Source organism: Gymnoscopelus braueri (genome assembly GCF_963280865.1).
Source record: "Gymnoscopelus braueri genome assembly, chromosome: 15".
In the NCBI taxonomy this organism is placed as follows: Eukaryota; Metazoa; Chordata; class Actinopteri; order Myctophiformes; family Myctophidae; genus Gymnoscopelus; species Gymnoscopelus braueri.
Window position 1 is genome coordinate 671,732 of NC_137620.1, and position 11,403 is coordinate 683,134.

Below are 11,403 nucleotides of genomic sequence, written 5' to 3' on the forward strand. Positions count from 1 at the left end.
TAATACAAATCCACAAAGGAACTGGTATTATTGATTGATTGATTTAATTTTTTATTAGACAAAAATAATGTAAAACATCACAGTTACATTTATAATACCTTTGTCTAAAAGATCCGTCCAAAAAAGTCCTTGCGGACTTGTTTCCGTTGGGGTCCTTGGTATTCATTTCATAGACAGTAACTAAATCATTCTAATTGTAGTGGAATAAAAAGTACAATATTTGCCTCTGAGATCCGTAGGACTAGAAGTAAAAGTATTGAAAATTCGGAATACTCCAGTAAAGTAAAAAACACCTCAAAATTGTACTTAAGTACAATACTTGAGTAAATGTACTAGTTATTTCCACCACTGCAATGTCTATAACCGTGTGTGTTGCTAGGGGTACACGTTAGTGGTTACACACAAGCGGAGATTGAGTGTCTCAGCCAAGAGAAGTGTGAGGTATGTTTACATTGTGACTGAGTGTGTTCATGTCGTCGTGTACATTGTACATGATTGTTTATTACGTTTATGGTGGTTGTACAATGTGTATTTACTGAAACAGGCCCGGGATAATATTATAATTATACAATACACTAGCCATGGTTCACATGACGCTCGTCTGTCACTAGCGTCATGGCGCTACTTGTTCCTGGTTTGTGAAATGTCTACATTTACAACCCGTACATCTACATAAAAGTTCAGATTTCAAATATAAAGTGCTGACTCCACGGCCATGGATGTTACAAGTTGAAAAGCCTGGGTCTAAGTACCCGTATCTTTCGTTTTGTTCCATTAAAAAGCATTTTAATCCGATTGGTGGCCATTTTATCAGAATGTTCTCTATGCTTTTAACTACGTCACCCTATCGGTTGGGAGGTGTACTGCACTTTGATACTTTATTAACTCTATGAAAAAATGTCCGCCGATAAGAGTAAAATGCTTTTTATTGAACAATACGGAAGATACGGGTACTTAGACCCCGGCGTTTTAACTTGTTACATCCGTGGCCGTGAGGTCAGCGCTTTATATTTGAAATGTTAACGTTTATGTAGATGTACGGGTTGTAAATGTAGACATTTCGCAAACCAGGAACAAGTAGGAACGCGCGCGCACACACGGTAGGAACAACAAGTAGACACACACACACACGCACACGCACACGCACACACACACACACACACACACACGGGTGGGGGTGTGGGCTCCCCAGATGACAGTGAAGTGATCATTAGGACTTTTAAGACCTTTTATAATACCTCCCCCAAAATGAAACAAAGACAAGAAAAAGACCATAAATGCATCAAAAGTAATCAACAAACTACTATAAAAACTGCTGAAGCATTGGCCACATTGTCAGAAAGAGGCAGAAATTGTGAAAATAGCTGCTCTACAAGCTCACATCTGCTTGAAGATCTGCTTGTAGATCTGCTAGCTCAAGCTTGTAGATCTGCTATTTTCATAGCCTGGCATGGCCAGACTAATGTCACTGCGTAGGGGCAATTCTTTTTTTGCAATGGCAGATTCGTCTGGAACCAGGCTACTATTTTCACACACATTTATCTGCGGGAACCTAGTCAAACTAAATGTAATGCCTCATCATCTCCTACATTCAAAGTGCTTGTCAGGGTGGGGGGTCCCCAGATCAAATATGATTATTTTGGGGGGGTCCCCAGATCAAATATGATTATTTTGGGGGGGTCCCCAGTTCAAATATGATTATGATTATTTTGGGAGGTGGCAGCCTGAAAAGTTTTGGAACCCTTGGTCTAATGGAATTCAACCACCTTAAAGTCTATTAATCATTATGTGTATTCCTGAACGAGTGATCTCTGTACATAGAAACAGAGCAACGACCTTTAATCACATTTGAAAAAACATGGCTATTTGTGCACAAATATTTGGAAACTTTCTTTTTACATTCATCCCAAAGGTTTTATACCAAGTGAATGCAAAAATATTGGTGCTATTTGTTTCAAAAGCTTTATTCCAAGCTAACCTTTCTTGCATGTGTATACAACTGATCCTGACAGAAAATGTACAATTCTAATGGGTTTGTAAGCTGGTTCTGTTAAGTTGTGATGCAACTGCAATCTCTGTTTACACATGTCTTTATTCCCTTTTAATTGTACATTCATGTTTTAGTTTATGTTCCACTTTTGCTTTGGCAATGTAAACGTATGTTTTCTTATGCCTTTTAAGTCCCATTAATAGAAGATACATACAGACAGAGACGATATTTATCAGCATGAACTGCTGCTCTCTCTCTCTCTCTCTCTCTCTCTCTCTCTCTCTCTCTCTTTTTGGGAGGCGAGGTCATAGATATATATAAAGGCTAGATGACTCACCCGCGCTGCTGGCCAATGGAGTACGACGTTGCCACATGGCGGCCATCTTGCGACGGTCATTCATAACATTATGTCTATGGACGGTGCATGTACTTTACAATAACCATAGCGTGCTCAATTTTCATCCGATTTTCAAACGGTTTGGTGTGTTGTAAACACCAAAGATGTAGTTATGATACTGCATACTTAATTTTATATATAAAAAAAAAACATGATTATAATTATACATATGCAGTATCATAACTACATCTTTGGTGTTTACAACACACCAAACCGTTTGAAAATCGGATGAAAATTGAGCACGCTATGGTTATTTCAAAGTATATGCACCATAGACATAATGTTATGAATGACCGTCCCAAGATGGCCGCGGTTGAGCTACGCTTGCGACGCCCCCTTGAGCCATCTAGCCTTTATATATATCTATGGGCGAGGTAGCATTAGTACCGCTACTTTGAGCAACTTGGCCACGCCCCCACTCACTCGCGTCACAGATAGACGGAGTGGCGTCACATTCAAGTAACTCCCATAACATTTCTTCACCAACTGGCTCAATGACGTGCCGCGTTAATCATTTGACTCCCAGTCCGCTGTCCTCGGGTTCGAATGTCACTGCGGACAATTGATTTTCCACTATCCAACGCTACTTTTTTCAGACAATTAATTTCCTCTGATAAATCGCTACTTTTACTGAGTTTAGGAATAAGGTTAGGTTTAGGCATAATTTCGTTAAGGTTAGGAACAAGGTTAGGTTTAGGCATAATTTCACTGAGGTTAAGGTTAGGAATAAGGTTAGCGTCAGGTATAATGTTACTGAGGTTAGGGTTAGGAATAAGGTTAGGTTAGACATTCCACTGAGATTAAGATTAGAAATAAGGTTAGGTTAGGCATAAAAAAATGCTATGAAGAAGTTCAACAAGGCAGAACTGTCAATCACAGCGACTACTGGCCAATCACAGCGTGTCCTTACCGGGTCTTGTTCAAACTAGTGGTACTAACGTCAGTCGCCTCAGGGAGGAGGACTTAAAACAGACGGCCATTTTTCCGTTACCAATATCAAAGGTTTCAAAGCATGATTTGGATGACAGATGAATAGATTCGGGGCTGTTTTGAAAAATATATATTGTTCTGATTTTGTTTCTAGATCCAGAGCTATTACTGATACATTTGGCCCCAGGCCAAACAACACCCATCCTACAGTTTTCCATCAGTGTGTGAAGGACAGAGTTGTAGCAGTGATGCAGACCACCATGTTGAACCCAGTGATCAAGTTACACAGACTAGGTATGTACTGTTTTATTTAGATGTGCCGATGCCATTTTTTCCTTACCGATACCCATAACTTGCTTAACAGTCGATACCGAGTACCGATCTGATAATAGTGTGTAATTTAAACAAATCTAGGACAGTGGTTCTCAAAGTGTGGTCCAGGGACTCTCTGGGTTCCTTGAGGGGGTTCCAAAATGGACCCTTACAGGTCTGTATTTGTACACACTCGAGAGTTATTGGGGTCCTTGACATTAAAAGGTTTGAGAACCACTGATCTTGGAATAAATAATAAATACAAAATAAAACAGCAGTGAAACATCAACTGAAGCATTCAAAATACAAAACATTTGATTACTGTAAGGGACCAGTCGAAATTTACATAAGGGGGGGCATGGAGGAAATGTATGTGCCCTGATCTAAAATGCCATGACCCTCCCTTTGACAAAAAAAAAATCAATGACCCTCCCCAAGTGATTACAAAAAAAAGAGTAACCCTCCCCGCCTAGAAGTGTCACGATATATTGTGTCACGATATAGCCTATCGTGGTATTAAAATGTGATGATAGGTATTGTCATGATGTGATACTGTATCGTAATATTTTTTTTATTGTTTTTTTAATACAAAAAAAACACTGTCTTTTTTTTTGCCGGTGAAAGTTAGGAGTTTTTACTGTATGATATGAAATGTAAAGCTTATCATAATCATAGTAATTATTAATCATGTCCTCCATCATATTCAAGGTATTTTGGAGAGAAATGAAACAGACTCCAGTCAGTCACTTTCAGTTTAAAGCACTGCAGAGGGGAGGTGTTGTGTGTCAGCTGATGCTCGTTGACGCTCGTTAATGTGACATGCATCTGCACTCTCAAATAGGCCTACATCTAATCTAAGATTGTATTATACTGTATCTGGTATTATAGATTTTTTTTAGCTGTTGGAAATAACTAGGCTGCACTTCGTTGGTAAAGTCCAGATGACAAAAATATGAGGTTTGTGGAATTTATAGTTATGCAGTCTTATATTATATTATATTTGTTATATTAGTGTCTATCTGTCCTCTGAAACAATGGGTTTATAGTTAGTGAGAACTTCACTTCTCCATTAAGCTTGCACAAATGTATTTATTTGTGTGTACAAAGCACTTTGTAATTGTTTCTAACTTGCTTTATAACGTTATTTATAAGATGATGGCCAATGTTGATGATACATGAGAAAAGAACATTAATAATATATCATATCGATATCATGCCCAACATCATGTATCGTATTGTGAAATTCTTGACACCCCTAACCCTCCCCATCAAATACAACATGACATTTAAAACTGACATGTCCAATGTTTTGCTTTCCACATTGATTAGAACATTGCTGTAGTGTAGTCAGTCTTGCTAAATGCACAGTGTATCTGTAGTAGTGGTAGCAGAATGGATAGTGTTCTCATCTTACATGTGGGAAACCCATTGAATCCTGGTCAGATTGAAGAAAGTTGAATATTTGGTAACCAGTAGTTTAAAACTTTTGTCACTCTGCCCTTTTAATTATCAACTACAGTGACTACAACTACACTGTTGCCTACATAAAACAAATTAGGCTATCAATTATGGCCTGATGCTTCTGGTTTTACTTGTGGAGCTAGGCATCTATACACAACTGTCCATATAGATCCACATTAATCACATGCACAGAATTACTTCAAATGATTATGAATATCCAGTTATAGTAGGCCTATTTATAATGCATCTCTCCAATAACGCCTGTTGAAGTTTTGCTTAATTGTTCAACCACCATCGTTAAGACGCTGAATAGATTTGACTGGGTCGTTCACACTCGCTGTGCGTTGATGGCTTGTTAACGACCGTCATTGATTCTAAATAGACAAGGTGTTACTTGATTTGAATTCTTTGTATCCTTTGAAATGGAGAGGGGTCATTGACCACTGTTCTGCTGTACTAAAAAGGTATATAAAAAACTGACTATTTTATGAATTCAAAATTGCATGACCCTCCCTTGGATTCAAAGTAAAATTAGCTGACCCTCCCTTGGACCAAAATTAGAAAGGCATGACCCTCCCCTATTTTCCTCCATGCCCCCCCTTATGTAAATTTCGACTGGTCCCTAAATGACATATCATCATGTGATAAATGATGTGGTATTGGAATGGCATCGACTGCCATACTCGCCTATACCAATACAAGCATGCATTACTTGTATCGGTCTCGGAACGGCTGTAGTTTTATTATGTTCATTGTAAACATTTAGTCTAATATGTAGGGGAGAGCCGCCAAGATTGTAACATGTTTCACTTTTTGGTCTTTTACTCTGCGATCGTTTTACCTACATATGTAATATTTTCAAGCAAAGAACCTACACATGTCTGCCATCATAAACCACTTAAAGATTTTCAATTGATAAAATGGGTCGCGAGTTATTAAACCGAAAGTGGACGCTGTTCCGACGTTACATTTTAAGCGCTTATCAGACTGATTGTAACAGCCATAGTTACAAAAGTAACACTGCTAAAAAACGGCATTAAACACATCGTTTTCAGGTCAAATCAATTATACTTCATTCACGCAACTGTTTAACATTGTTACCATACCAAGGATGTGATAAGATTATGTATCAAACATAAGATTATTATTAAAATTTACCATATGTACCAGTTGAGTTTGTGTCAATACCTTGTTAGTAAAATACATTGATTACACCTAAAAGGTGATCAAGTTTGATTGGAGGAGTTGTACAAAATGTTTTACGATCCCAATCTGATTTAGAATAGTTGGATGACAGCTGACTGAACACAAAATGCTGGCCAATGTGTCACATGAGTTTTGGAAAGGCCCATGCATATCTGCGCTGACCCCTGCTGGGTGAAATATGTAACAACACCCCAAATCAATCAGCTTTAGTCTATATCCTATAGAAAATAAAACATCCATTTGTATTTGCAAGATTTATTGCAACTCCTCCCCCCACGACATGTGCATTCAGCTTGTAAACTTGGTTCAAAGGTGCAATTTGAAAGGCATTGATAGGCAAACAGTCATATCCAAACAGAACCATGAGGTAGGCCTAGGCTAGAACATTCAGTGCAAAGATTCAGTGCATGGACAATATTTGGTCCAGAATTACATTTGGTCCATTACAAAACAATTATAGGCATAAAGGTAAAACACTCTCAGTGACCTCTCTGTGGCTCAAATAACACATACAAAACATTGCATCCAGGTAAAACACTCTCAGTGACCTCTGACTCAAAGAACACACACAGAACAAAGTGCATATAAAACATTCCAGGTAAAACAATCTCAGTGACCTCTCTGTGGCTCAAAGAACACACACGGAACAGAGTAGGCTAGCCTACATAAAAAACGTGGCATCCAGAACCATTATGTCTTCACAGTAACACAATAACATAGGCTACATTAAACAGAACAAATTAGCCTACAACATGTATAAGACTGACCTCTATAAAAATAACATAAAATATTAAAACAGTCACAGAACCACAACCACAACATTTGCCCCATAAAGGACAATAAATTTGACGTTTTTTATTTATGTTTTTAGAGTAGCCAATTATTATTATTGACCCCTTTTTTCCCCAAATCTTATTTATTCATTTAGCCAATTAATTCCTCCCACTGCTTGCCAGCTATCCCTCCCTCCCCCCTGAACACGCACAATCCCCAGCGCCTAACATTTCTGACATTTCCCTTCCTCTGTGCACTCTTCGTGGGCCCACACTCCACAGCTTGAACATTGCACCCACATTTCACCTGGCCTCGATGACTCGAAGTCCTCTCCACAAAGTGGGCAGTCGTAATTTTTCACCATCGAAGGTGGCCGCCTTCGAGGTGGTGGCGGTCGCCTTCCTGGTGGCAGCAGTCACCTTCGAGGTGGTGGCGGTCGCCTTCCTGGTGGCAGCAGTCACCTTCGAGGTGGTGGCGGTCGCCTTAGAGGTAGTGCCGGTCGCCTTCCATGTGGCGGCAGTCGCCTTCCTGGTGGTGGCGGTCACCTTCGAGGTGGTGCTGGTCACCTTTGAGGTAGCCGTTTTCTTCGGAACCTTGGCAGGCATAGCGAGCCTGCGTGGTGTAAGTCGCTTAACTCGCTCCTCTTCCAAGGCCCGTTTTACGGGTGTGTCTGTTAGAATAGCTGTTGACCTCTTCTTTCTTCCCTTGGTCCCTTTCTGGCTCCAGCCTTTGGAAAAGGGCCAACGGCAACAGGACTGAAAGCCTCAGCTGTCTCCCCCTGAATCAGAATCACAGGTTTACAGGTGTAAAACAGAGGGTGAAATTATTATTTTTTTGCAAGCTTCATCGTGTAGGCCTATTTCCATAAAAAGAGAAAGGCAAGCAGAAGGGGGAGCAAGGGGAAGAGATAGAAAGATCAATAAAAAAAAAACAAAGTAGGCCTAGCCTATCTAAACTTTACACATAGTTAGTCCCCCCAGGAAAGCGCGGAGAAAAAATCTAGATTCCGCGGAGAGCAAGTCTTGATTCCGCGGAGAGCAATTCTTGATTCCGCGGCTTATCGTTAATATTCCGCGGGCATTAAAAAAACAACCTGAAATTACCAGTTATGAAGCAAAGTTATTTTTTCATGTAATAATGAAGTAAAAATGATCTTTTGAAATCAATTGCAATACCAAAACACTGTGAAACATTGTGGTTTTAAAATAATCAACATAAAAATGTTCTTTGTCCCTCTTGGGCAGATTTATTTGCAGCAAGATTTATAGTTCAGCAAGTGCATATGTGCAATAAAAACATACTGTTATGAGTTTGAAAACAGTAAAACAAAATAAAACTGCTGGCACTTGGATTGTTAAATGCAGCAGTGCTTTCTCTTTCTCATTCCCTGAGCACTGGTAAAACCAGAAAATAACAATGTTGTAGCCTACTGTGTAGCACAGAACAGGACACAGAGTAAACATGACTGCATACAGCAGTCACAATTAACATGCAGTTACAGCAATGAAATGCTGACATAAAAAGTGCAAACGTGTCACCAAACTATGGGTGCTGTACTGTTATGAATTTGAATACAGTAAAACAAAAAACAAACAAAAAACCTGCTGGCACTTGGATTGTTAAATGCAGCAGTTCTTTCTCATTCCCTGAAACCAGAAAATAACAATGTTGTAGCCTACAGTGTAGCACAGAACAGGACACAGAGTAAACATTACTGCATACAGCAGTCAGAGTAATGTAGTAAAGTAGTAAATGTAAACAATTAACATGCAGTTACAGCAATGAAATGCTGACATAAAAAGTGCAAACGTGTCGCCAAACTATGGGTGAAGGCTTCAGAACCGAACAAGTGCCTGGAGCTGACAGGCAGGGCTGTGTACATATAAAATACTGGTTTAAACTATCCACTGTATCCAGTGGATATGGAAAACATTACTGCATACAGCAGATAGAAAATGTAAACATTCAGACAGTTATAGCAATTAAATGCTGACATAATGTGCAATCAGTCAAAACTATACATTTCACAGTTTCTTTTCTGTTTTAAACAAAAAAAATCTGAGATACGATACAACTTAACACAACAGTCTACCCATCCCTCAGTGTGAGCCAGATGCCATTACAGCATTTCATCAACATCCTGCTCACTATCTGAGTCAGGAGCACACTGCACTTTCAAATTAAAGTACAGGAACACCAGTGCTTTGATGTTGGGCTCAGACAGTGAGCGTCTCCTGGATGATAGCACCAGTTTGTAAATGCTATTTGACCTTTCCACATCTGCTGAGTTAGTGACACAGTCCTTGTACCTCTTTGCCAACCTGGACAGCTGAGGTAGTGGCTCTTGCATGCTGTCCCAGAATAGATCTGTGTCAATCACTCCAGAGACTGAGGCCTTGACTGCAGCTGGGCCAAACTTTGTGAAGTAGAGGTGGATTTCTTCCTCGCTGAACAAGACGACACACCTGGGATTGAAAACCCTGCATTCTCTTAAGAACTGCATGGCCGGCTGGGCACCATCCATGTACTTAGACAACTTCTCTTATGCAAGTTGGTAGGCCTGTTCAAATATGGTCAGGGTCTCCTTCTTCTTGGCATAAGGGACATTTGGACCAAATAAGTGATCACATGATTCCACCTTTAGCTCTTTGTTGGCCGCAAATGTGATCTGCAGATCTTCCCATATGTCAAAAACCTTCATTGTGACAGGCCTGTTGCTTTCAAACAGGTCGCAAAGCTGGAGAAGCACCTGTGACTTTTCAACAATGATGTTGAGGTGTATCTGCAGTGTCATAGAGAGATCTTCATCTTGTGTAATGGCATACTTTATTTACTTTATTTGTTTATTTAGACAGGACAGAGCATATTAATGAACGTCACATGAACGTAAATACACCGGATTTAGCAAAGATGCTAATTTTCATCCGCAGTCCTCACACAAAACAGAAAAACAGAAAAACAATAACATCAGAAAACAGACAAACGGTGAAATACAATTACATTACATCACATAGCCTAAAAAAAACTAAAATATGATCACAAATGGTTGCAGCTTTGGTTTTCAAGCAACCATCTTTTCACATTGAATTTAAAAGACGGAAATGTAGCACAATCCCTTATATGTAGAGGAAGGCCATTCCATGCTACACAACCCTGTACTGAGAGGACATTTTGACCGAAGGTTGTTTGCCGGTGCGGCACTTCACAATCTCCTCGAGCATACAGTTGCTCCAGTGAGTTGGGGTCAGACAGCTTGCAGGTCTCCATCTCCTCTTTGATAAAGGACTTGTACAAGGGATAGTGTTCTGCATGGTAAGCTGCTGCCCTGTACCATGAGTTCCATCTTGAGCCACAAGGATTTGGAGCCATTCTTGATGTTCTGAGGTTCTGAGAAAGCTCAGGTATCTCCTCTTCCTTGCACCTGCCATGTAAAACACCTGTGAGAAATATCTCATGAAGGTGTTCACCTCGGCAAAAGGCTTCCTGAAAGCTTCTCCAATAAGATTCATGATATGTGCTAGGCATGTCACATGGATGGAATTGGGAAACAGGGCTTTGAGGGCAGTCTTGTAAGCCTTAAGCATATATGTCGGTATCAAAAGAAATCACATCCTCTTGTTTCACTCCAAAGTAATTTAGAGCATTGACTGCTGCATTTGCCACTGTAGAATGATTGCATTTGTCTAGGAAAACAGTGTCAACCAGGTAGCTGCAGATTTTACCAGATTCATCCTTGACGAGAGGAGACACCATTATGTTGAGCACGCAGCGTCCTTCTGCATCAGGCGTTTCATCGAACATGACAGAGACAGGCATGTCTTTGATGAGGTCTTTGATGACATCTTTCTCTACCTTGTATACCTCTGGTAGATACTGTACAGTAGTTGTGTATGGCCAGGGATGGAAGAAACTTCTCATCATGGGATTGTCAGATCTGGACAGTGGTGTGTTTGTTGCTGTACAAGCCTTGATCCATTCAGTGCAAACCTGCCAAAACAGAATGTAAAACACAATGCATTGATTAATTGTACATCATTTTAATGTATTGAATGAATAACTAACAGTTTTCAAATAGTACAGTGGTACAATTATACAATGGTGCTAAAGTAAAAGTATTTCCATTGTGGTCCTGTGTATTTAATACATAGAGACATTTAATGACATACAATAAAATACAATAATATACCCTAGACATAATCAATACTAGTAGCAATAAAAACATGTACAGTAAATAAGTAATTTAAAGAACATTATCAAATGCACTGTACATATATCTGCCTACCTTGACTAAATCATGTTAGATCAGAGACCATCTTAACAATAAACACTGACT

At 39.6% G+C, this 11,403-nt stretch overlaps 1 protein-coding gene across 1 annotated transcript in view; it reads left to right on the top strand.

Annotated features, from left to right (window-relative positions):
• The first annotated feature begins 3,475 nt into the window (after positions 1–3,475).
• Positions 3,476–11,403, top strand: part of LOC308101207 (uncharacterized protein) — a 27,957-nt gene continuing 20,029 nt past the window's right edge. The window contains exon 1 of the mRNA XM_080450591.1: positions 3,476–3,611. Within this exon, the coding sequence (XP_080306717.1) occupies positions 3,566–3,611 (46 nt within the window). The 5' untranslated portion in view covers positions 3,476–3,565. The remainder of the gene's footprint in view (positions 3,612–11,403) is intronic.